Here is a 27,887-nt window from a genome sequence, read left to right as displayed (position 1 = left end):
AAACATAAACATTGATGTAAGGCTACTAAAGGGGATGTTTCAAAACAGCCAGTAAAATTTAACCACATAACAGAATCTAGCAAGCTGGCTTATGACAGTAACCGTATTATGTAAATAAACATAATATAGTGCTGCACATAGCCATTTACAAGCCAGTTTTCTGTAATAGTATTGCCTCTCAGGTATGTGCAGGAAACTTATGTTGCTTAAACTAAGAACAGACTATTTTTTATTTCTATTGATTCTCCATATGCTGTGTAGACAATATTTTATAAATTTACAGAGGTCACTATGAAGAGAAAATGTTGCAAAATATTATTTGAGACTCTCAAGACTAGCAACATTTAGTTTTTTTCAGCAACTCCAGGGATACGCATCAGTAGTGGCTTTCGATTTCGGCCGCTATCGGTTTGCTTGCATGCTCGCGCAATGCTTCTTTACATGTACAGAAGCTTCTGCGCATGTACAGAGATGTCCAGGTTGGTGGGCGGAGCTTCGCGCCACTACCGGTTCATCCAAGCTGGGGCCAACCAGTAGCAACCCACCACTGATACGTATATGTATGTATATGCAGATATCACACCTTCCCTTCCTGAATTCTCCTCTACTAAACACATGGATATTTATCTTCAATCCATTTTTACATGACAATCTTGTGAGGTGACTTAGTCCAAAAGACACACAGCCAACTTTTATATTATTTTAACCATGAGTAATAACAGAATACAAATAGATAAAGGTATGGGACCACACTAATTTAAATCTCTTTTCATTTAATTAATCTATTCTAGGTCTGTTTAATCTGGATGCACAGGAAGAGCTATCATTTAAATAACATAACAATCTTTTTAAGCTATAATAAATACAAGTATTTCTTGAATTATGACCATTCATTCACCACCTAGTAAAAGTTATGACGGTGATGAACAAGCGGGACTTACGACAGTCTGTAAGGTTATATCTTTCACAACCACATGATTGCAAACCAGGCACTTGGTGCCTACTTGTGATTATGATGTCATAGCAAGATGCAATCATACAACTGTGATTTCCGATATTCCCTTTTGGCTTTCCACAAGTAATGTCAATAGGGAAGCTAGCAGGAGGTCAGAAGTCATTCCTGCCACTTTTTCACCGGCCTGCATTTTGGAGTACTTACTCATAGCACCCCAACCACCCCGTCCAGTGACTTCCACATACCCATCTGCACTTCTAAGTGTCTGTCTTTAGCAGCACCCATTACTGCCATGCACTCACTGGCCAGCTCACCTGGGACTCCCACCTTTTCCCAATTAATAATCTGCATGGTCTGGATGTTATGGTAGGACTGCTATGATTTCTGTCACTAAGCAATGCTATCACAATGCATCATGCTTTATGACTGCATCGCTTAGTGGTGGAAGCTCCATCTGAATTGCCATTGTAATCTGAAGACTACCTGTGTTAACAAATTTCTTAAACAAGTGGCTATCAAGCTATCATCTTAGAATTTGATACTTTCTTGGCTACAAGGTAATAGCTCACAATGTTTCCGTGGAACTAGTTGGTCATTTGAGTGAATTCCTAGTTTAATATGTAACAATAGCAGCAACAAAAGAAACAAGAGATACTTTTCTGCTTGTACAAATTTATCATGGAAATAAAATGCTCAGCTTCCAAATGAGTAACCAATTTTGTTAGCAAGGTCTTTCTATACAATTGCCACAAAAATTATTGAAAGCCAGTGGATACCACAAAATAGAGAAGAAATGTTGCTTTAAAATCAGAGACCACGTTTCCTGTCTCAGCCAAGATTCTAGGTTCATTCTACTAATGTCCCAGAACTCATTTCCCGGAAAGTATTTAATAATTTATATGACTGTAGTATTTACTATATTATTGAAAACAAAATACATATTAAATTGACTGCTTAAATTAGCAGAACATCTTCAGTAAAAGGAGAGGCGGAATTATCTTATTTAAGTTCCATTTTTTAAAAAGATATTACCTGGTTGTTTTCCCCAAATCCAACTTTCAACGATTGATTTAGCTCTGTAGGTAGGTGGTGGTGTATCATCCTCATCTTTCCTCTCTTTGTCATTCTGATCTTCTTTCTTTGATCCAGTTTGGCCTTCAGTGCTTTCATCTATAGAATTTTAGAAACCACAAATACAACTATGAAAATCTCCTTTTTTAACACAATTACTTTCGCATCTAAGAGTGTCCGTCAAAGTGTTCAAAAGCTTATTCTGTGTCCTCATATTCACTCTAATATCAGCCTTGCATGGGGAGGCAGGAGAGGCAGAAGAAACTTAACTGCCACTGGTGCCTCATCGCCACTTTCACTTGACAAAGCCATTACTCTTCTACTTAAAAATCTGTATTGCACTGTTAACCATGTTCTGAAAATCAATATTTACTTCGCACACAAACTACTTTATTAAACCTTCCCCCATTTATTTAACTTTTATGTTTTACATAGAGTTTATTTCTTTGCACATTTTAATCAAGAGTTGCTTAGTGTCAACGGTTTGTTTTTTCATCTCTAAACTGAGCTGCAAGATACTGTATTAACATATCATAACTGAAATGGTTAACATTTTGGGGATGTATTACCACATATAATTATGGAAAGTCAAATTTCTTTTAATTATTTTTGTGGCTGCCCAATCTGAAATTTTAGAGAGAGAACAGTACAGAAAAACTGTGACAAGTACTGTTTTGAAAAATTAGATTGTGACTATTTTTTCATGTAAGGTGAGTAGAAAATGGTAAGGACTCTCTGGTTTAGAATTGTTTAAAATAGCTTCAACATAACTCCTCTTCACTATCCTTTATTATGTGGCTGAAATGAAGAAAATTTATCGTTCAGTTGTGTACAAAAAAGCTTTGTGTTTATTCGGGTCTAGCACTAAACAAAAAATGTTGAATTCATAATTCATTTAGTCAAACACTGAGTCAATTTTGTTGACTCAGAGCTCTAGTTTTTTTTTTTTAAAAAACTGCTTTATATTAATTATTGTCCAAATACTATTCCTTAATATTTTTCCTACCCCATATTTTCAAGCATTATTATATTCTGATAAATCTCTTATGCTTATTTCAAAAGCAGCAATATACATTGGGAAATAGCTTCATTAATAAACAAAAACATTATCCATATCATAAATGTGGAAGTTAGAGCAACCTCTTGGGAATGGTGCTACACCTACACTTTACATTTGGGGAAGCCAAGGGCCCTTGTGAGCAGAGTCACCATGCAAAGCAGGCAGATCTGACACATACTCTAAATGCAGGTAGTTGTTGTTTTAATCCTGGCTTTGAGAAGGGAAGACTTATTACAGGACTATGTTTATTTTAGGGTTTACTTCAAATATTGTGTAACTCTCACTTTAAAATGAAGATAAACTGAATCAATTTATTATTATTCTGGTAAGAGGAATATTCAAGGGCGACAAAAACAGATTCAAGGCCTGTATGTAGCCCTTAAGCTTTGACTTGCCCATATTTAATCTAAGAAAATTTACCTTTTCGTGGAGATGTTTCACCACTTTGGGTAACTTCTATTCCAGTATATACAATTTCTCCATCTTTGACCATTTCATTCCAAAGACCACAGAGTCCATCTCTGGTAAATGCAAGCTTTAAGAAAAAAAATACTGATTGTCTGCTTTTTACAGTTATTACAAACAGAACATGTTTAATACTCAATTCTTAAAATAAATCTTAAAACGTAACTATTACAAAAATAATCTCAGGCCCATACTAAATAATTCATTCAATTCAAAGTGCATATTATATGTTTCTCAAAGGATACTCCTAATACAAGCTTAAGAACAGCTCATATATAAAAAGGAGACCTTCAAAAGCACTTTAATATATTGCATGCCAAAGGGGAAAAAAATCAAGAATCTTTGGTATACTCAAGATCAGAATTTTTCATTCGCAGTCTTACACAGCTCGAGGTCACACCAGCGATGTAATGAACAAAATAGAGGGCCTCTGGTGGCTCAACAGACTAATGCAGTCTGTTATTAACAGCAGCTGCTTGCAATTACTGCAGGTTCAAGCCCCACCAGGCCCAAGGTTGACTCAGCCTGCCATCCTTTATAAGGTAGGTAAAATGAGGACCCAGGTTGTTGGGGGCAATAAGTTGACTTTGTATATAATATACAAATGGATGAAGACTATTGCTTGACATAGTGTAAGCCGTCCTGAGTCTTCGGAGAAGGGCGGGATATAAATGCAAATTAAAAAAATAAATCAGAAGCACCTCTCTTAATTGCTTAATACTTTTTTAAAAAAAAATCTATTATAGGTAATTTTTGATTACAACCACAAGCGAGGCCAAAATTTCCCTTGCTAAGCAAGAGAGTTAAGTGAATTTTGCCCCATTTTACAAACTTTCTTGCCACAATTTGTTAAGTGAGACACTGCAGTTGTTAAATTAGTAATATGGTTGTTAAGTAATCTGGCTTCCCCACGTTGCTTGTCAGAAGGTCGCAAAAGGCTATAAGGTGATTCCATCATGTTGTAACAGTAACACAGAGTTTTTAAATCAGCTGAACACATTTTTTGGAAGATTTGAAACATCAAATAGTACCCCTGCAAGGAAAGTTGTGCCTCATCCTGAGAAGCAAATGCTTAGTTTTGACGTTACCTCTACCTGGAGGACGCTGTGGAAAGTTATTATTTGGAAAGAGGCAGGCCCTGGGCAAGTTCTTAGGGAGTGCGCAGATGAGTTGTCTTGTGTTCTTACAGATATTTTCAATCTTTCATTGCAGCAGGAAGTAGTCCCTACATGTTTTAAGACTGCAATTATTTTGCCAGTGCCTAAGTACATTATTGTCTAGCTGCACTTATGTCCATCATTATGAAATGTTTTGAAAGGCTGATAAAGGGTTTTATTAGAGCCTCCCTCCAGCATTTGACTCAATTCAGTTTGCTTACCAGGCGAACCACTCCATAGAGGATGCTATTTCTCTGTTCTCCATCTGTGCTTGGCGCACTTAGAGGAAAGAACTACTCATGTGCAAATGCTGGTTGTTGACTTTAGCACGATCATTCCTTAGCATTTAGTAGGCAAACCGGGATTTTTAGGCTTTATTACTCCTTTATGCAACTGAATTCTTGATTTTCTCTGATAGGCCCCCGTATATGGCAGTTGGGGCTAATATTTCTAACTCCATTTTCTTGGGCACAACTTCATCTCAGGGCTTTGTCCTAAGTCCATTATTGTTCTCCCTGTTGACTCATGATTGTTGTGCAAGATTTGCTACCAACAATATTGGGACGTATGCAGATGATACTACAATAGTGGGCCTTATTCAGGATGACATTGTGGATGTTTACAGGGATGAGGTAGTTTGGTGGACTGGTGTAATAAGACCAGCTTGGTTTTAAATGTAGGAAAAATAAGACAGATCATCGTTGATTTCAGAAAAGGCAGGCAGTGTCATACAATTCTGTGTATTAGTGATTCAACTGTGGAGGTGGTTAGTAGTATTAAGTTTCTGGGTGTGCAGCTAACAAGTAGGTTGGCTTAGTCACTCAAGAGTGAGACTGCTGAATTGGGCATAGCAGTGCCTGCCTTTTCTGCATCATATGAAGCAGACACAGCAGTGCCTACATTTTCTGCATCATATGAGACGAGCACATCTTCCTTCCCCTGTCCTTAGCACTTTCTACAGGATAATTGAAAGCACTCTGTAGTATTATATTACTGTTTGGTTTGGAAATATTACTGTTTCAAACAGGAAGGCTATGCAGAAAGTGGTGAGGATAGCAGAAAAGATTATTGGAAGTTCACTTCCTTCTCCGGGACATGACATATAAGCACTGCTTGACCAGAGTCCGCAGTATTGTCAAGGATGCTACACATCCTCTCTATGACCGGTTTTCTTTGTTGCCTTCTGGGAGGAGGCTTCTTACTTTCTGAAACAGAAAGACTATATTCTGTAATAGCTTTGTACCATATAGTATCAACCTCATTAACTCTCAAGACTCTTTTTTACATTATGTCTTCAAAATGGACTGTGATTAATGTATGTGTATGTGTACACCCACAAAAGAGGAAATGCCAGATATCCTAGAGGAGGACGTATCAAGTGTCATAAAATCAATGAAAAATGGCAAAGCTCCAGGAATGAATGTGTTACGGTTGAAATGCTGAAAGCTGGTGGTAACAGTTTACACAAGATACTAGCAAAACTGAGATGCCTGAAAAAAGAAAAAATACCTCATGCATGAAAATATGCTGAAGTGATTCTTATACACAAGAAACAAGATGATTTAAAGAACCATCACCCAATAAGCAATCACTAATGCATTGCTCAACCAAGTCGTAGACACTGCTTACATAAATGTACTACAATTAACATATTTAAAAACAATGGCAACAATTTCCCTTAATGGTCTTAAAGTGGAAATCAACATAGAACGAGGTGTACCACAAGGTGATACAATATCACCTATCCTTTTCTCAACCTGCCTTGAAAAAATACTTTGAAAACAGATTGGGCAAAAGATGGAATAAAAATCAAAGGAGCCTATTTAAGTCACTTAAGATTTGCAGATGGTATTCATCTCTTCTCACAAGACCCAGAAGAGCAACAAAGACACATACAAGAGTTGCACAAAGCAAGAGAACCATTTGGCTTAAAAATAAACCTGAAAAGAGTCAGTTTATGTTTAATGAATTCACCAAAGAAAGATTTTTTTTTTTATATCTGAAGAACTAGACACAGCAGATCACTACATATACCTTGGCCAATGGATCTCAATGGAAGGTGAAACAATAAAGAAAATTGAACAATGTGTTAAATGTGGTTGACAGGCATTTGGCAAGCTAAGTATAATTTCCAAGTACAACGTACCCCTATGCCTGAAAAGAAAAGTTTTCAATCAGTATGTGCTACCTGCTCTAACATATGCCAGTGAAACGTGGACACTAACCTCACAATTGATACAAAAGCTATGAGCCATGGAAAGATACATGCTTAACATTCCAAAATACAATGACTTGCACATAGATTAGAGAACAAATGAAAATATATGATATCATCAAGAGAGTAAAAAAAATTGCAATGGAAATGGGCTGGAAACGTAGCAAGAAAAACTGATGGCAGGTGGACCACGGCAGTCATAGAATGGATTCCACTTGATAAAAAGCATCTACAAAAGAGACCGAAAACAAGATGATCGATGACATCAGCAAGTATTGTAGGCCCAATTGGCAAAAGAAAGCTCAGGACTGTATGGGTTGGAAACATGCAGAAGAGGCCTTCATTCTGCAGTGGCTAGACAATGGCTAAAATGATGTATAATGTATAGATGTGTGTGTCTGTTTGTTTGTGTGTGTGTGTGTGTGTGTGTGTGTGTGTGTGTGTGTGTGTATTTCTTTTGAGAACAGGCATTAGAATTTCATATTAATGTGTGTCATTGTTTACACAGAAGTGACAAGGCTGTCTTATCAAAAAGGTGATCGTCTAACCTCCCAATACTGCAACCACCATAAATATATGCCAATTGCCAAGTGTCTGAGTTTTGATCCATGTGACCACGGGGATGCTGCAATGGTTGTAAATGGGGAAAATGATCAAAAGTCACTTTTTTCAGTGGCACTGTAATTTTGAACTGTCACTAAACAAGTACTTGTGCATCAACAACCCGTATTCTATTTTCAAAATGACTTTTTAAAATAAAAATCATAAGCCATTCACTAGCAAATAGCGTATTAGAATCAAATATTCCAAAGTGAACATTTTCTAATTATTTATATGTAAAGATAATCTTTAATGGCACAATCTTTTCAATTTGGCCAACGAAGATACAATGCAAGTGCTATAGCCAACTAATAACATCAGCATAACCATTTATGGTACCAATATTCAATCAGAATAGAGCTGGAAGGTCTTAGAGGTATTCTAGTCAAACCCCATGCTCAAGCAGGAGACCCTATATCATTTCAGACAAGTGACTGTCCAGTCTCTTCTTAAAAACCTCCAGTGATGAAGCAGCCACAACTTCTGATGGCAAGCTATTCCACTGGTCAATTCTCTTACTGTTAGAAAGTTTCTAATTCCATGTTAGTTTCTATCCACTGTTTCTTGGCCTTCCCTCTGGTGCTTTGGAAAATAAGTTAACCCCATCCTCTTTGTGGCAACCCCTCAAATACTAAATATTAAAAAATTAAAAATTAAAATTAATAACCCAGCATAGGGAAATAAAATTGTTTTAGGGAAAGGCTTGAGTGAACAAATGCATTTGTATCTATTTTCACAAAGAATTTCACCAAGTCCTTCAAAACCAGCTATTCTCCAAATTGAAATGTTGATGATCATCACACCCAATTAACTTCATCAGAGGCTCTCCAGAATAATTATAAAATACCTTCCATATCATTTTATAAACGCCAAACATGCACACTAATTTAGAGTCTCCATAATATAACATCCATTTTAAAGAAACCCCAAGAACATATTAAAGTAGAAGCATATCTATGTGCATCAATTGAATTCACAGGCTGTGTATAGAAGATCAACTCAGAAAAACATTCTCTTACAACAAAAAATGAGGGAAAGGCGATCAGTAATATTTCATTTTAGAATGTAGCTTATCAATGAACTCAGCATGAAGAAGCATATTCACAGATTATTTTATGTCTTGTATTTATTTAGAGTTCCTTTTGTTTGATTTAGGAAGATTTTATATTTCCAAGTGCAACTCAAAAAGATGAGGCATAATTGCTCTTGCTCGCTTATGGAATATACTCAAAGCACTCACAAAATTAAGCAGCAGCTACAAAGCATGCAAATTAATCTTGTTTTGTTGTGATACTAAACAAGTTACCCATTGCTACCTCCATGAATTTTAATTCTTGATGCTTTACACATCATATGTATGAGCAATTTGGCTCCTGAAGACTAGAATTCCATTCTTTTTCAAGCATCAGTTTTTCCCCAGACTTAAATGTTTCTTAAATAATAGAGGATAGCATTGAGAAATATCCAGGACGTTTGAGGGGAAAAATATAATTCCAGGACTGAATTGTTTCCCTACGGAATATAGTCTACATATGTTCTATTTACAGTAATATATTCAAAGAAAATATATACTCAAGGTGATACATTAATTTGTTGTTAGTTGCGAAGTCGTGTCCGACCCATCGCAACCCCATGGACAACATTCCTCAAGGCCTTCCTATCCTCTACCATCCTCTGGAGTCCATTTAAGCTCACGCCTACTGCTTCAGTGATTCCATCCAGCCACTTAATTCTCTGTCGTCCCCTTCTTCTTTTGCCCTCAATCTTTCCCAGCATTAGGCTCTTCTCCAGTGAGTCCTTCCTTCTCATTAGGTGGCCAAAGTATTTCAGTTCTATCTTCAGGATCTGGCCTTCTAAAGAGCAGTCAGGGTTGATCTCCTCTGGGACTGACTTGTTTGTTCGCCCTGCAGTCCAAGGGACTTGCAGGAGTCTTCTCCAGCACCAGAGTTCAAAGGCCTCAATTCTTTGGCGCTCAGCCGTTCTTATGGTCCAAACTTTCACAGCTAAACATTGCAACTGGGAAAACCATAGCCTTGACTATACGCACTTTTGTTGGCAGGGTGATGTCTCTGTTTTTTAGTACACTGTTTAGATTTGCCATAGATTTCTTCCCCAGGAGCAATTCTTTTAATTTCTTGGCTGCAGTCCCCATCTACAATGATCTTGGAGCCCAGGAAAATAAAATCTGTCATTATCTCCATTTCTTCCCCATCTATCTGCCAGGAATTGAGAGGGCCGAATGCGATCTTAGTTTTCTTAATGTTGAGTTTCAGGCCAACTTTTGCACTTTCCTCCTTCACCTGCATCAAAAGGCTTTTTAGTTCCTCTTCTCTTTCTACCATTAGAGTGGTATCATCTGCATATCTGAGGTTGTTGATATTTCTCCCGGCAATCTTAATTCCAACTTTTGATTCATCCAGCCCCGCCTTTCTCATGATGCGGCTCTGCATATAAGCTAAATAGGCTAATAATAATAAGTAATAGATATATTACTTTAGCCGTTTTTAAATTCTTTCAAAATAATGTTTGGATATCTTCTCTCAGTGAACTTGATCTTTCAACAGAATTAAGTTACCAGATTGTCTGAACAGCTATGGTAAACTTGCTTTTGATTTTTATAACCTGACACACTAAAAGGTCATGTAAGATATATGCAATTCAAAAACTATGCATTAAACATATGAGTGTCATGCTGCAATCTAGTGGGAAACAGCAAAAATACAAACATCTAAAGAATTTCCTTTCTTGGCCCTATCTGCATCCATTCATATGCTACTTGCAACCATTTTTTTTTGCATCTCAGTATCTCATGGTGTTATTATTTCCCATCTCAAAATGCATCCCAAATATAAGAGATGTCTTTCCTGCCTATTGCTGAAAACAGGGAACTTTGTCTGGAACAGTTATTGCTAAAATAATGGTTTCTTCTCTCACATATCTTTCAGGTAGTCACCTATCTGCTATATGACACTATGAAATACATTAGGAGTTGATTCTCCTATAGTATATGTGTGTGGTCACTAAGAGTCAACACCAACTTGATGGCACATAATCAATCAATCAATCAATGATGAAATGTAAACACATCCAGTACCAGTTTGCACCTATTCATGTGTTCCACTCTATGATGGTTCATACACAGGCATGTTACTATAAGCTGGTGTCATTCCTCAATAAATAAATAAAACCATATAGAAAAAAGTGAGAACTAATTACATGGCAATTAATATTACAACATACTAGTTTCTCTCTTCTGAATAAGATGACATTTGGCACTGATGACCATGGGAAAATGTGCACAGAAGCTATACTATAAATAACCATACGGTGTAGGATTTTAGTACACATAATGCCACTTACATGATGCTAAAACTAAGCTTGGGTCCTCATTTCAACAGATAGTGGCATATCAATAAATGCATAAATCCTAAATTGTCCTCTAAAAGAGAAGTACTTTTAAAGCTGTAAACTGTTTTATAGTTGTTTTTCATACTGAGTTGTGAAATGTGAAGACCTAGAGAAGGGGGGGGGCAGAAAATACATGGAAAAACCCTTTTATTTTCCCTCAATGGCTCTTTTATCTCAACTTCCCCACCCATCCCCAACAAGTGGAAAAACTGAAAAAAAGAGTTACGAAAGTTCACAGTATTATATATAATACATGCAAAATGTTTAAAAAAACTGTTCCACGTTGGGAACACCAAACATTTATTTCAACATAAACTAAATTTCATTTTTACAATTTTGTGAAAATGTTTTAAGGTTTAAACAGTACTATTTAATTTTTAAAAAATTAGCAATACCTTACAAAAGATGTAAAGGAAAAGACAGCTTTAGCTAACAAGTGTAAAGAATGCTGCCTCATTTCCTAGCCAAAAAAACTGAATTTATTGAAACTTTTTATTTTAAAAAAACTAGTAAATTTATTAAATGAATTTTAAACATTCCATTTGTGCTTGAAGTGGAAAAGAATGAAACTTTGATTTTGGGTTTTACCAATTAGATTGATCTTTATAGAAATGGCTTGTTTATATTATTATAAAAAAACAAGAAGTTGTGATTTGATGTTAATGCCATATTTTACTGCAACAGAGAGAGTCAGAAGTTAATGTTTCTTTTTTCCTACCCTTCCTCACTTCTCTTCCCCTCTTCCTCCCCATCATTCTCCTATTTACTTTTGTATTTTGTATCTTATTTTATCTTATAACTCAATAAAAATGTTAAACCGATAAATTAATTTTAAGCATTCCTGATACAAGATTTAGATAATTCCTATCAACAGTGAATTAAGTCAATTTACAGCTTAGTCTTTAATAAAGTTTTGAAGTATTTAATTGCAGAACTAAGAAGAATAGGGAAGTTCAACTGTCCTCTTCATTTCCACAGAAACAGACCAAATAATTTGTAAATAAGAATAACTGCTAGGAACTCCAAAGCCAAGTCTTCCATATCCCCATTAAATGTACTGAATAAGCTGAAACCAAAGAATAGAAAGTATTGTTACAAGTTCATAGGTTGTAAACTATATCAGTGTTTCTTTGGAATGACTTATACTACTATGATGTATATGACCAACAATTGGTACTTATTTAACAACCAGCTTAGAGTACCTTGGTATAATTTAGAGCACAGGAATTTATTCTTAAATTGTCATAATATGTCCATGCATGACAATGTATCTATTGACAATAGTCCCTTAAATGTATATGCAATAAACTTTTTTGATTACAATATCAACTATTTAATCCATGTTTAACTGCAAATGCCCAGTACTGAAGCCAAGACCTTCTGAATGTCAAGCATAAATGCAGTCACTGACTTTCTTCTGTTCTCTGACCTTAAATCATTCAAGATACAACATTGAATTACAATGTAAGTCATATTAACGTTCAGTATGCTCCTGCATTAAAACCTTCAAAACGGAAACCACAAATATTCAGCAAAATGAATTAAGTTTATTTTCAGAAAATAGATGAAATATTCTTATGCTAATTTTTCTCGAGTGTTTTATACATTAAAATCTTATTTAATTTTATATTTAAAAAAGTTATAGAGCATTAACAAGTGCTTTTAGAGAAGACCAAAAATATTCCATATCCAATATATGCAAATCCCAATCCCATTTAAATTGGGCTATACTTTATTAGTAAAATGTTTTGGTATATAAGAATTGGGCTGAAAGTACTAGTCCTCTTTCAACACTATCTATCTATCCATCTATCTATCTATCTATCTATTTATTTATTTATTTAAGCATAAGCATGAAATAACTATACAATATATAAACATATATATAAACATAAGTATGTAATAACTATATTAATTGGATATAATGGGAGGAAACAATAGGACAGGAACGGTAGGCACGCTTGTGCTCTTATGCACGCCCCTTACAGACCTCTTAGGAATGGGTGAGGTCAATAGTAGACAGTTTTTGGTTAAAGTTTTGGGGATATTGGGAAGAGACCACAGAGTCAGGTAGTGTATTCCAAGTATTAACAACTCTATTACTGAAGTCATATTTTCTGCAATCAAGATTGGAGCAGTTAACATTAAGCTTAAATCTATTGTGTGCTCTTATAACAAGATTAATTCTAGGTGAGATTGGGTGCCAGTAATGGAGACATGGAACTGCTGCTCAATATCAAAGCCATTATATATAATCTTCCACTGCTTTGTTTATTTATTGATAGGATTTATTTATTACTTCTAGTGCTTAGGCATCTAGACAATACATGGAACTCAGCAAGCCTATTAGTTCATTAAAAATATCTAGATCTTAGGAGAGTGTGTGTAGCCCCAGATAATGCATCAGCTACAATATTTTCTAATTCATCCAAACTAGCAACAGATTCATTCAGTTACATTATGGTAAAATATACTCCACCCAGTTATTATTTATTCATTTAAATAAATGGAAAGTGTAGCATCTGGGTTGCTAATATGCACATATTATGATAAGATCATGCAAATACAGAAAGTTCTAAACAAATACCTAGTTTTTCCCAAGTTCATTTTACTAGTAAAAGTTTTAAGCCCTGTCTCTATTAAAATAACTTTTCTCATTACAGACTGTCATGCTTAATAGCTAGAAAACTCTTTTGAATTCACCTCAGTTTACCCTATGTATGAACAAATCTCACTAGATTTCCCACACATTAACACTATATTTACAGAAGAAAACCAGAAGATCCCATAGTATTAACTAATAAAATTAACTAGGAAAAAAAAACTTCATCTTACAAAATCTATGAACGAAAAGCTACCTGATTTTAGCTAAGAACCAAAAGAATACTGTTTTACTCTCTGATTTAAGAGCCAAACTCTATAGCTAATGTATAAACTACTTGCATGTTTCAAGCTTAACTGCCATTGACCATGGCTCTAACACTATCATTTGTTCAAACTACTGAAAATATTTCATAATTCTGTTTTATGCAACATGCAGCAATTGATCTTTGAAGATGGGCTCCATGTCCTCTTAATTTCCATGGCAATGTTATATTGGCCTTAGCCTTGGAATTTGGAGATTATATACAAAATATGTATAAAGACTTAAGAGTATGGATGATACTGGAATTTTTTTGTATTCTAAAAAAATAAAACCTGAAACATAGTTAGCATATAGATTCTTACACTCTTTTAACTTGAAAGAAAACTAATATTCCTTATTGGAATAAAATACATTTCTCCTATTTAAGAAAACATGGAACTAACGAAACATTATGAAATGTACATATGTAAAGTCTCTGCAGTTCCTCTAACAACTACCAGAGTTGTAAAACGGAGACACCCCAAAAGTACAATATGGACATCTCAAAAGTATAATATATCCACCAACTCTCCCTTTTTATGACCCTGCAATCCCTTACTTCGGTGCAGAATTTGGGCAACCAGATGGAGCTGAGCGTTTACAGCAGATTTTTTTTTCTTTGTGCCCTAGAAAAGAAACATCTGTCGCTACCTAGGATTGAACTCTCAACCTTCCGAGTGGGAGGCGAGCATCTTCACAATATATCCATAAATAAACAGTAAAACTCACCTGATCAACCTGCTATAATTCACACTATGAGGAGAAGTAAAAAAAAAGAAAACACAAGAAAGAAAACTAAAACCGAAACTGTTCCATCCATAGAAAGGAATTTAAACATTCTGCACTGATCCTCAATCAGAAAAACAGGCTTAATGTTAAGTTAAATTAAATTGTAGCTTAGCCTGATTACATATTTGCCTGATATAAACCACAATACAATTTGTTAACCATGATACGTGAATCTACCCATAGTGGCTTACTGCAATGTATAAATCAAGCTACTATGGTTTAATCAATATATTATGGTTTTTAAAAATACAGGCTATAATGTGTGAACCAATCACTTGTTGATTCTTTGTCATTAACTATTAAAATAATTAAAATACAAAGATTTCTAAATGGCAACAAATCAATCCAATCCAAGCTTGTATCTGAATACACATACACACACACACAATGCATTATCATATTTGTATTTCCAGTCATTTCACTTTTCCTTCCAGTCATTTCACTTTTCCTACATATAGAAATCACAAAAATAAGTAAGAATATCTCCAGAAGTGTTAAGGAAACCGCCAGTCCTATAAAGGCTAAAATGATACCTCCGATGTCAGATATTACAATTTGCAAAAGTATCCATGCATTCGACAACTAATTATGGCTAGTCCATGTCTGAACTGAAACACACATTTTTTTTCCAGACACAGAACTGACAAAGTATACAGGTAGTCCTCGACTTACAACAGTTCATTTAGTGACTGCTCAAAGTTACAAGGGCACTGAAAAAAGTGACTTATGACCATTTTTCACATTTACAACCTTTGCAGCACACACACACCCCCCGGTTACCTGATTTAGATTCGATTACTTGACAACTGAGTCACATTTATGACAATTGCAGTGCCCCGGAGTCATATGATCCTCTTTTGCAATCTTTTGCAATGGGGAATTCAGATTCATTTAACAACCATATTACTAATTTAATTAGTAACTCAGAAAGCGCCAACTCAGAAAGCTCAAACTGCCCAAGGAGCTGCTGATACAGTTCTACAGAGAAATTATTGAATCTGTCATCTGCACCTCTGTAACTGTCTGGTTTGGTTCTGCAACCCAACAAGACAGACACAGAGGATAATTAGAAATGCAGAAAAAACAGTTGCTACCAACCTGCCTTCCATTGAGGACGTGCATACTGCACGAGTTAAAAAGAGGGCTGTGAAAATATTTACAGACCCCTCGCATCCTGGACATAAATTGTTTCAACTCCTACCCTCAAAACGATACTATAGAGAACCACTAGAGACAAGAACCGTTTTTTCCCAAATGCCATCACTCTACTAAACAAATAATTCCCTCAACACTGTCAAACTATTTACTAAGTCTGCACTACTATTAATCTTCTCATTGTTCCCATGCCCCATCTCCTTCCACTTTTGACTGTATGACTGTAACTTTGTTGCTTGTATCCTTACGATTTATATTGATATTGTTTCCTGATTGCTTATTTGTACCCTATGACTATCATTAAGTGTTGTACCTTATGATTCTTGATGAACATATCTTTTCTTTTATGTACATTGAGAGCATATGCACCAAAACAAATTTCTTGTGTATCCAATCACACTTGGCCAACCAAAAAAATTCTATTCTATTCTATTCTATTCTGTTCTGTTCTGTTCTGTTCTATTAATTCACTTAACAAATGGAGCAAGGAAAGTTGTAAAATTGGACAAAACTCACCTAGCAAATTTCTCACTTAGCAACATAAATTTTTGGCTCAGTCATGGTCATAAGTTGAGGACTACCTGTATTGTACATTCTATATAAAAGTGTGAAGTCTCTTATATGGGAGAGGGTAAAGAATATAACAAGAGTACACAGCAGTATACAGCAACTAAGGAGAAGTAACAAACTAGCAGAAACTTGGAGAAAACGTATTAGTAGAATAGCTGCCTCTATCAAAATCCATGGCTACAAGCACAGTGTATCTACCACCTTCCCATTGCCCTACCTTCCTTTAATTACAGAAGGCAGTGCCTTGGCTTTTCAGAGTTCAGAGCAGCAGCAGGCAGACTAGTTTAGTATGCTAGACATGAAAGCAAGGACATGTGCTGCTGCAGCTGAAGGGAAGTAAAGAAAGTAAGTTGCTGAAGAAAATCAGCAAGTTAACTATCCACCACTGTACAGCATAACAAACTAGTTAACAGCTTCCTTTTCTATCTCTTCTTGGAGGCCACCAATAATGCAAAATCCTTGCGGTTGAGGTGGTGAGCTAGTACACAGGCGTATACAACAGGGGGGAGAAAAGTGAAGTGCACCAAGCAAAACCCTGATCAAATCTGGAACATTTAAAATGTTTCAAGTTTCAGTTTATCTGAAGCATACCCAAATAAAATAGTCTGGCAGAATCTGAAAACACTATGTGTTCGTTCAAGTTTCTTTTCTTTTTTCTTTTTTTAAAAAGGAGAAGTTCCTTTTGGACACATTCTTGTTTTACAATGTACAAAGGTCAATTGACTACCTATCCCTACTCACTTTCATTTTTAACCAATAAGTCCATAATTTAAATAATTATAATGTTTCAAAATTAAAATAAGTAACTTTTTGACTCTATTATCCTACTGTTAATCTGGAAGACTATACAGTTCCTTCATATATTCAAATCTATAGAGAGCAAGCTATTACAATATTTGATAGACTTATTAAATCTACTTTCTTAGGAACAATACATTTAATACAATTCAACTTTTAATATATGACTATGACAAAGGTAAATTTTCATTATTTCTCCTGAGCAAATTAGGTCATTTTTAATAGAAAAGGCTAATTTCAATCTCAAGGGTTTTTTTAATTGTCAAAAACATTGCTTTTCAAAACAAAAGCTGTCATATTACATAACCATTAAATATAAGCATTGAGGAGTTCTTACCTGTAAGTCTGTCTTCAGCCATTTGGAATCAAATCTAATCTGAGCAGCCAAACAAAAGGATTCAGAAGACATTTTCTCTTTTTCAGCTAAGCTTGGCAACCTATCAATATATATGTACATATGTTTTACTAAGAGTGACAGAATAATCTACTCAAGTGTATTTGCACACATTTTCTCCCCAGATGATGTCATGGCTTCTTAACAACCATTCACTACAGCAAGTTACAGCAATCCAGTACAGTATATTGTAAGCAGGGAAACAAGATCATTAGTACTCTGTTGACAAGAGGTCTGTTTATATCACACAAGAGTCCTCCCAAAGCTAGAGTGAAAAACATCCCCTTCTATTGCACCATACTATATTTTCAGAAGCTGCTGCTGCTGCTCTCATTCAGGCTTGTAATTGGTGCATGAAATAAATAATTAACAATTATGCAAGCCAAAAAACCAAACCATTCATCCCTGCTCATCCTGAAAAAGTGATGCCTGAAAGAATTAAAACCACTTTCACTAGAACTCCACCAATCCTCAGTATCTATTCTCCAGTCCCATCATCTAATCTAATTCACGTTAATGAGAGGCTGCACCTATTATTATCATGCACGGGTTTTGGGTGGGTTGGTTTTTTGTTTTGCTATCTATTTTAAGCTGCAAATCTTTTTGCTAACCAAAGCACACACGTGTGGCAGGGGAAGAGAAAAGTGCCATCTTGGACAGCAACCTCCAAAGCTGCAAAATAACAGTTACCGGTGTTTACATTTTTGGAGAACCCTTTTCACTTGTCCTGTAATTATTTTGTTACGGAAGAACTGGGGAGGGGGAGACAGACCACACCACACTCTGGAAACATTCCGGATATTGACAGATACACTAGCCTTCAATATTCAAATCAAAAAATTCTCCTGAATCTCCCATAAAAAAATAATAATAATGAACCAAAAAGGCTCCTTAGGATGAAAGTCACGTTCATGCCTTTCCTCTGCCTCCCGTTCGCGCTTTCATCTGGGATGAGCTCCTGGCCTGCATCGGGTATTTTCCAACGGTGTTGCTGCCTCTGACATCCAAGGACACCCCTCCGCCATACGCCTCCCCCCCCCAAAGAGATGCACCAGCCTCCGCTTCCCTTGGCAATGCAGAGGGAGGCCCGACTCAAGGGGGTGGGGAAGGCGAGGCCTCTGGCCACCCGGATCCCCCTCCCCAAATCGCGGGGTTGCACCCGCACTCACTCAGCTACCCAGCCAGCCTCCGTCGGGCCTCCTATTCGCGGAAGGGACGGCTAAACCCGCAGCGTCTGTCGCCTGTCCGACCGGCCCGTCCACCTCCCACGCCCCCAGCACCTAATTTCCCCCCGGCCCCCACCTCCCACCTACCTACCAACCTACCTACCTACCCCGGCCGAACCGGATAGAGGAGTAAGATTCGCTTCTCCTATGGACCAATCAGGAAACAGTACAGCGATCCGATTCCCACCAATCTCCTCTGAGGAGGCGGGACGCTTCGTCTTCCTTAGAGGATCATAGAGAGGGTTCGGCACGGATGCTTCTGTTTTTCCGTAGAGCTCCGGTTGCGTTGTGCATATAAAGGGCGCTGCGGAAGGCACCGAGGGAGGCTGGAGAGGGAGAGAAGGGCTAAGTCCAAGTTGGCCTAAGTTTTGCTTATTTTTTTTCCATCCATCGATTCATCCATTCTCCACCCCGCTGCAAGAGACCCACTGAACGGCCACTTTGTCTTGTGTTTCGTATTGCAGTGGTAATGCCGCTTAAGGCAGTGCCTCAGAAAGAATGCGCTTTATATGGATCGCCTTTCTGACAGAAGCATGCCTTTTGACTCAGAAAGTGCTATATTAATGTTGCATGTTACGCTCTGGGTTTTGTATAATTCTGAAATAACAAAACCCAGGGATCGATACAGTGGTATTTTATGTGGCGATCATTTTTTTCACTCGCATAAACTTGGGATAAGATACTGTGAAGTTGGCAAGTGTGTTTGGAATGTATTGAATGTTATTAGTGATCAGTCATGAAAGTTAACACTTTTCAAGAAGTTTCTACCGTTTATCTTTTGTTTTGCTGTTGTTATTTGACAATTGCATGGACATAACTCTCAAGTAAGATAAATTGATAATGCTAAATAGGTTGATACAGATGTATTTTTTTTAATCATGCATACTGCTTTGCGTGATTGTGTATCTCCCACATATCAGGCTTGCCTTCCAGGCACTGTCACTGCCATAAGCTCAATTATCACCCAAATACACCTTTTAACTGTAGAGTCTGCTAATCAAGCTGCACTTTCTCATCTAGCCTGTCAGCTGAATATTTTAGAAAGGAAGTATTTTTGACAACTTTTTCTACGCTGAAATATTGTACTTTGAGATACTGTCTGCTAAAATATTTTCTCCAATGCCTAATCTGAAGTTTTATATGTATGACTTCAACCGGCTGTGGAATCTTAATGCATGTATGATTCCATTAGTATGTTCTCCTCACCCTCACTTCTGAATGTTAAAACAATTTCCAGTCTTACAATATTTAAGTCCTCAAATTTCTCTCCCTACACTCATCAGAATAATGAGAACTATTTATTTTTCATAACATACTTGAGATTTCCTTGAAAGGTTGTCCTCTGGTGAAACTTTGGTCCAGTTGCCATGATTTAACCTATTCAGATACTTTTGGCCTGGATGATTTACATAATTCTGGTGAGGTATTTTTAACATTTTTCATTTGTAAATATTATCCCCTAATTAAGAGATTCCAAAGTATGCCAAAAGAGTAGTTATTGTACTGTATATGCCACCTTTCCTCCAGCAGTTTAAGGTGGCTTATATTGAAAGTATCCTTATCTTCCCTCACAGTTACTCAGTGAAGTAAGATGGACTGATTAAAACTTGCTAGATAGCTTGTGTGATACATCAAACACAAGCAATGCATTTTTTATTTACTAATTTTAAAAATATGCATGTTGCTCTTCATTTTCCCAGAATAAAATGCTATATATATATAGAAAACAAATATATATATATATGTGTGTGTGTGTGTGTGTGTGTGTGTGTGTGTGTTTTCTGAGGTTTTCGCAGGTGTTTGTATGTAGGTCTTTGGTTATTCGGGTATAACCAAATATACTTAAGCATTCTAAACATTTTTGTTCTTATGAATTTATAATTTATTTTAAAAAATATTGCTCTTAAAAGTAACCTTCATCCAGTTATCCTTAGTAGTCTTAAATCTAGTTAGTGAGAATTAGTTTTCCCTTTCTAATACAGAATTTTACCAGGTTGATGGATGAATGTAAATATACAAAAACTAGGGATTTTTGTATCGATCATCATTGGGCCTTTCTATATGTTGAATCACACATATGCTTATACATTGAATCATATGTTGAAAGGAAACATTTGGATCATCAATTTCTATCCCCTTACAGTGGGGAGTAAAGCATTCCCAATAGATGTCTATCTGAACATATCCAATATAGAACAACATGTTGTCTTCCTGGGAAGTTCAAATAATTCTTACTGTTAAAGTTGTTTCTAATATTCAGTTCTAAAATGATGAACAAACATGTGGCCTATTTCTGACATCCTTTGACATATTTGAAAAGTGCTGTTATATTCTCTCTTGAGCATCTCTTAAGAGTAAACTCTTTATGTTTTCACTTTCACTTGTCTTGCTAAATCCTAGTTTATAGTGATTTCATCTTCCTTTTTGGCTATATCATCAGCAAATTCTTTTCTATGATGTCATTAATTTAAACCTGGACATTTAAATTCATTCAGAATATACTCTATGTGCATATTCTATCACTATCAAGATTCAATCCTGCACAACATTTTCCTTTAGAAAAATAAAATGGAAAAGCAACATGTAACGAAGAGGAAATCAATGTGACTATTGCCATCCCATCTGGGCTCAAAACAAGCACAAAAATTATTCCTCCATCCATTTGGATTGGACTAAGTGACTAAATTTGTGCAATGAGCTTTCAGAAAAAAACACAATAGATGGGCATCGTTGTATTAATACAACTAGGAGAACAGCAAGAATGCTAATTATGTTTAAATATCTTATTTGATATATTTTAATACAGATGAATAATGTATTAAGTTATGATTTAACACTTTAATGCATCTGAATAGGTTCACACAGCATACTAAGCCAAAATTTTAAAAAATGGTTTAACATAGCATCTGAATTCACTGCATGAACTTCTAGAATGTATGAGTTCATATAAATCTTGACCTATCTTTTTTCTTCCAAGATCTAATTAGATTCTAATTAGATGTTTCAGCCTAAAATATACCTTATTCTCCTATATAGCCCAGTCTAGTGTCCATTCCCATTCCCAGCTTAACCACTGTAATTACCAACATACATTTGCAATGTTACTTACACCAAAGTAATGTTAAACTAATGCTACATAAATTAAAATTCTTTGCCTGAGATGCTGTTTTTATTACCTCGTGTGTTTTTTTTTTACTCGAATTCAGAAACATTTGTGAGACAAATGTTGAGCTTAATTTTTCGTTTCCATTGTTGCCTCCACCAGATCATTTCCCTATACCCGTTCAATTGAGAGAGAAACGATAATATGGGAGGCTCAAAGACCAATTACAGAGAAGAGTTGAAAATGCCCACTGCGTTTTTGAAGTGTCCCATGTAAGTCTAGAATCATCACAGCAAACATGTTTCCAATATCAAGTGGTTCCTTTCTTGGACCTTCTGAATAAGTCTGGGTTAAGATAGGGTTACATCATATCTCTCAATGTGAAACCGTTGTGGTCTGCTTTTAACTTAAGAAAAGGTATTAATATTTAATTCATATAAAAATAACCCACATTTTCCTGAAAATAAAGTTCCTAGAATAGATGATGTTTATAGCTTCACAAGCTATTTTAATTAGCTGTATAATGGTGCTTAGAACCAACATTATTGGAGGCACTAGAAATAAGCATTCTAATTATAGAATGAGACCCAGCTACAGTAATCTTGCTTCCTTTGAGCAGTGGATACAGATAATTATATCACCTGTGAAGCTAACACAAAAGCAATTTTTATAGGAACAAAGCAGAAATATTCATTGAAGTACTGGTAGCCATTGTTCTTCAGTTCAGAAGCACTGTGGTTTTGCATTCAAAGAAATACTTTCCAATGTGTAAGATTCACACAAATCTCTCTCTCTAATAGGCATGAGACTGCAATTCCAATCTTTTGATGCTTATGAATCAAGGTAGGAATTGCTTTCATTTCTTTCTCTTGAATAGCTGGAAGCAGAGCCCTTTTAGGCTTCCTGCCCATTCTTATGTTCAGCTTTTGTGATCAGTCTGCTCTCAGTAAATGTAATTGTCTTAATAGAATGAACAGCACTAAGAACTACATCAGAAGTAAATATGAAATCATTTTACTGAATATTTTCTGTAGACATATATAGTCTTATACTAGAGGTCTTCAAACTTGTCAGCTTTAAGACTATGGCTGGTGGCTATGCTGGTTGGAGAATTCTGGGAGTTGAAGACCACAAGTCTTAAAGCTGCCAAGTTTGAAGACCTCTGTCTTATATATTAATCTTTACATACCTATCATGTTATTGCCTGTCAGAATGAGCAACTTTAGGCACAGCACAGAAAAGAAGCAGTAAGACCAGGTCATGTAAGGAAATACAGCTAAAATGAGTACAGATAGTCCTAGAATTATGACCACAATTGAGCCCCAAATTTCTGTTGCTAAGTGAGACAGTTGCTGAGCAAGTTTTGCCCCGTTTTACAAACTTTCTGGCCACAGTTGTGAAGTGAGTTACATGGTTGTTAAGTGAATGAGACTTCCCCATTGACTTTGCTTGTAAGAAGGTCGCAAAAGGGGATCACATGACCCCAGGACACTGCAACCGTCATAAATTTGAACCAGTTGCCAAGCAACCAAACTTTGGTCACATGACCATTGGGAGGCTGCAATGGTCGTGTGAAAAATGGTCATAAGTCACTTTGTTCAGCGCTGTTGTAATTTCAAACAAGTCACTAAATGACCTTCACTATAATTTTCCATACTTTTTACCTTACTTACAAACCATTGCCTATTACAGATATTTTAGAAATTTCTTTCCCCTTCCCATTATACAGTACAGTTAAAGGGACACCATACATCTTTACCTTACTTCATGCTCAATGTTGAATCATTCCATGTTGAAGTATTTAGGAGGCGTTTCGTTTATTCTTACTCATGTTTTACTTCCATCATACAAAGCCTTGTTTACATTCAGTGACCAAATTTCCTTCCACATTACATAAAAGGTTTTATCATTGAAGCCTATTCACTTTAACATGTTTTTTTCCTGACCTAACAAACATGCAGTAACCTTTTTCTCAGATTCGTACAATGCATTTAAAAATATCATTATATAATTATCAATTTTAAAACAAGCCTGAAAACAGCTTGTGACACAAACAGTTGTGATACAATGATATGGGAAATAAATCAGAGATTTAATAGTGATTGCAAATACTTGGAGCACAGTGGCTCAGTGGTTAAAGATTTATTTTTTTTATTTTGTCACACAGTATATATAAGCATAAGCATGAAATAATTATACAGTATATAAGCATAAAGTATGAGTATGTAATAACTATATTAATTGGATATAATGGGAGGAAACAATAGGAAGGAACGGTAGGCATGCTTGTGCTCTTATGCACGCCCTTTACAGACCTCTTAGAAATGGGGTGAGGTCAATAGTAGACAGTTTTTGGTTGAAGCTTTTGGGATTTTGGGAAGAGACCACAGAGTCAGGTAGTTTATTCCAGGCATTAACAACTTATTAAATAAAAAAAAGATGCTGAGCTTGTCATCTGAAAAGCTAACAGCCTGAGTTCAAGACCCAAGCTTTGCGCAATGCTGTGAGCTCCAATTACTTGCCCCAGCTCCTGTTCACCTAACAGTTTGAAAGCATGCAAATGTGAGTAGATAATTAGGTACAACTTCAGTGGGAGGGTAACTGTTCTATGAACCTTTGGCATATAGCCATGCTGGCCACATGATCATGGAAATTGTCTTTGGACAATGCTTGCTCCCTCAGCCCAGAAACAGAGATAAGCACTATACCCTAGAGTTGGACACAACTGACAAGGAAACCTTTATTTTACTCCCATCAACAACACAAATGCATCAAACACAGTTTTGTTCCAATAAAGGAGAATATTTGTGTTCACAGTTTTGTTCCCAATAATTTCAGTGACCCTCTTATCCTGAGCTCTGTAATGCTTCAACCTGGATAAATTATTTTACTACTGTGGGTACAAACAAAAAGGACCTTGAAAAATAAACTAAGGATGGGTGATTTGCAAATACTGGGTGTCATTGCACATACCTGCAGATAAACCATGGCCAGATTATATGAAGTCATGCACCTCAAGTATGTTGGTCTTAACTCAGGGGTGAAATCCAGCACATTCTAACAGGTTCTGGAAAACCGGTAGTGGAAATTTTGAGTAGTTCGGAGGACAGCAAATACCACCTCTGGCTGGCCCCAGAGTGGGGTTGGAATGGAGATTTTGCAATATCCTTCCCCTGCTGCACCCAAGCCATGCCCATAGAACCGGTAGGGGAAAAATTGAATTTCACCCCTGTCTTAACTGTAACTGTAATGATCAATGGCTGCAAGGAATTAACTTGAACACAACTGAAATATCATACAAACAACATGGCATCTTGATCCTTTCTCTATTTCAGAAGAGCTCAAAATAACATATATGGTTCTTTGCCCGTGACGGAGATACTATTTCATTTCCATGCCAACCATGTCAGGATGCAAATTTGTGCTTGATCCAAATTTAATCCTTGAGCTTCATTTGTTCTGCACCCAATTCTCCTCAATCTTAATCTGGTATGCTCAAATCACCATATCAGGTAGCTAATCAGATTTGGTGCACTAGGCAGAAATCAATCTTGTTGCTTCCAGTTCTGTTGCTGGAATTATTTGTTCATTTTTTTAAAAAATCAGAATTGTGAATGTTAAGCGCACAGTCAGAAACAATAGATGGGACTGAAATGCTGACTGGAAATGGGATCAGTGCCAAGTGCAAAGATAGTCTGTTTCAAAAAACTCAACTAACAGAAAGGGGATCACATGAGCTGCATGCAATCTCCCAAGTCAATAAAGAGAGCATTGTTAACTTCGTCTGTTAATTCAGGGTTAGCGTTTTCCTGTAAAAACATTGCATAATATTTTGATATCTGACTGAAATAAAATTTAAAGTATAGATCAATACATTCTTAATATGATATGGAGGGGACTTCTCAATAGGTGACAATAAACCAGGAAGTTTTTTATTAACCATAATTTCTCATTTCATCTAAGCTAAGATACTACACTATACTAAAATAATTACACTATAAAAACCCCAAACTTAACCCATATTTTGAAGTAGCTGTACAATTGCAGATTTTGCCAAACTGGGAACTATACTTCTATATGTATTTAAATGAAACAAAAACTTGCAAATCAGCAAATGGCTAATATGCATATTATTGATCATCAGCATAGCTGATCATTTGAAGCTGCATTGTATATGAATGATTCCAGATAAGAGTAACATGCACCATTTTTAGAGAAACAACACAATAAGAAATAACATGTGACAGTAGTTCTATGACACTGAACATTTAGAAACTTTCATCTAATCTTCCATAAATCATTTCTAAGAAACAGTCTAGGACTGAATTTTAGGTTGGATCATACAGATGTAAATTCTTCTTTAAAATAATGCAGCTTGACCATCAGGAGCTGCTTAGGATGGAAAGGCATAATGGCTCACTGTGGTACAATCTGCCTCTTTTGTGTATTTATGTTCCTATTTTACTACAATGTGCTCTAGCTATAAACAAGCTATAAACAAACAAAGATGAAAGGGCAACATGATAAGCATCTGTTCATTGTTGCACAGTTGTGGTTATCATTTAAGGCAGCGGTCACCAACCAGTGGTCCAGGGATCAGTGGTGGTCTGTGAGAAATTTTTGGTGGTCCGCAGAAAAATTATTTGCATTTTTTATATTGCACTAAATAATATTTATCTTTGTTAAGAATTCATATTAGTGGTCAGCAAGATTTAAAATTATGAATTTAGTGGTCCTTGAGGTCCAAAAGGTTGGTGACCCCTGATTTAAGGGGAGGGATTTTTGTGTATCTCTATTACAATCTGGTATTTCCATGGATTTGTGCAGTCCAGATACATGTATATAAAAGAAAAGGAACTTCGGGTGGGTTATTATTATTTTTTGCTTTGTGTGTTCAATCAACCCAACCATTTGCTATGTAAATTATGGTTTTATGGCTTCCTGTTTTGTGCTTAATCCAGCCATCGTAGTTTATTTTAAATATCACAGCTTTGTGTCACAGTTGAATCAAGCACAGGGTGGGCAATTAATTTTCCCAAGGAGCCACATGACAAACTGGGACTGTTGTGGAGGGCTGAACCAATAGGGCTGTGAAAATGCACAGGCATGCTCGCATGCATATGGATAAACTGGAAAAAAAATAGTAGTCGCCTTCAAAATAAAACAATCCATGCAGGCCGAACAGGGACAGTCAAAAGGCAGGGTTTAGCCCAGGGACCATAAAATGCCCAGGTCTGATCTAGCATATGAATGCTGTGACTTCTTAAAGGCTAATAAATGTAACACAAGCCTGTTTGGTATAGTGCAGTGATGGTGAAACTATGGCACGTGTGCCGCAAGTGGCACACAGAGCCATCTCTGGGCACGCCAACTGTTGCCCGTTGCTCGCCAGCAACCGGAAGACCAGGTGACCGGCCCACCTGTGTACGCTGAAAACTGGAAGCTCAGCTTTCCGGCGCACACATGCATGCTGGGGAATGCTCTTCCGGTTCTGGCACTCTCACACGCACTACACCAACTCTGGTATAGTGGTTAAGATACAAAGCTAGAAACTGAGAGGTCATGAGTTTTAGTCCCGACTTAATCAAAAAGCCAGCTTGGACTAGTCATTTCTTAAGAAGGAAACAGCAAACCTCTTCCAAGAATCTTGCCAAGAAAACTGCAGGGAACTGTCCAGGTACTTGTCAGGAGTCAAGACTGATTTTTTTTATTTTATTTTTTTTGCATTTATATCCCGCCCTTCTCCGAAGACTCAGGGCGGCTTACACTATGCCAGGCAATAGTCTTCATCCATTTGTATACTATACACAAAGTCAACTTATTGCCCCCCAACAATCTGGGTCCTCATTTTACCTACCTTATAAAGGATGGATTTGAAGGTGTGCATGTACACAAAAAGCCTTGTGATATTTTGGACCACTTCATCAAATGTATGTATCCTGAAATGTCTTTCGACTAATAATGTATGTCATGAATTTAGACTTTATCTGATGGTACAGTTTTGTTCAAACTTATG

General features: G+C 36.4%; 2 protein-coding genes across 10 annotated transcripts in view; one reads left to right on the top strand and one right to left on the bottom strand.

Moving 5' to 3' along the window:
- Positions 1-18,900, bottom strand: part of HERC2 (HECT and RLD domain containing E3 ubiquitin protein ligase 2) — a 115,297-nt gene extending 96,397 nt beyond the window's left edge. For 3 of the 5 annotated variants that reach the window (XM_058184924.1, XM_058184928.1, XM_058184927.1), the window contains exons 1-4: positions 18,458-18,803; positions 17,486-17,585; positions 3,507-3,621; positions 1,988-2,125 (exon numbers count right to left, since the gene is read on the bottom strand). In XM_058184924.1, coding sequence (XP_058040907.1) covers positions 1,988-2,125; positions 3,507-3,621; positions 17,486-17,557 — 325 coding nt within the window. In that variant the 5' untranslated portion in view covers positions 17,558-17,585; positions 18,458-18,803. Of the gene's footprint in view, positions 1-1,987; positions 2,126-3,506; positions 3,622-17,485; positions 17,586-18,457; positions 18,804-18,875 lie in introns of those variants that run through there. The other 2 variants (XM_058184925.1, XM_058184926.1) reach the window with 2 other exon arrangements.
- Positions 18,901-18,982: 82 nt separating this feature from the next.
- NIPA1 (NIPA magnesium transporter 1) overlaps positions 18,983-27,887 on the top strand; it is a 36,359-nt gene continuing 27,454 nt past the window's right edge. The window contains exons 1-3 of one of the 5 annotated variants that reach the window (XR_009155320.1): positions 18,983-22,143; positions 22,672-22,714; positions 27,622-27,801. Coding sequence is in view for 4 of the 5 variants with exons in the window: in XM_058184940.1 (XP_058040923.1) it covers positions 22,699-22,714 (16 nt within the window). In the remaining variant the exon portion in view is untranslated. The remainder of the gene's footprint in view (positions 22,144-22,671; positions 22,715-27,621; positions 27,802-27,887) is intronic. The other 4 variants (XM_058184940.1, XM_058184941.1, XM_058184943.1 and 1 more) reach the window with 4 other exon arrangements.

The sequence above is a fragment of the Ahaetulla prasina genome, chromosome 5, assembly GCF_028640845.1.
Source record: "Ahaetulla prasina isolate Xishuangbanna chromosome 5, ASM2864084v1, whole genome shotgun sequence".
NCBI lineage: Eukaryota > Metazoa > Chordata > Lepidosauria > Squamata > Colubridae > Ahaetulla > Ahaetulla prasina.
This window is presented reverse-complemented; position numbering and strand designations above follow the sequence as displayed.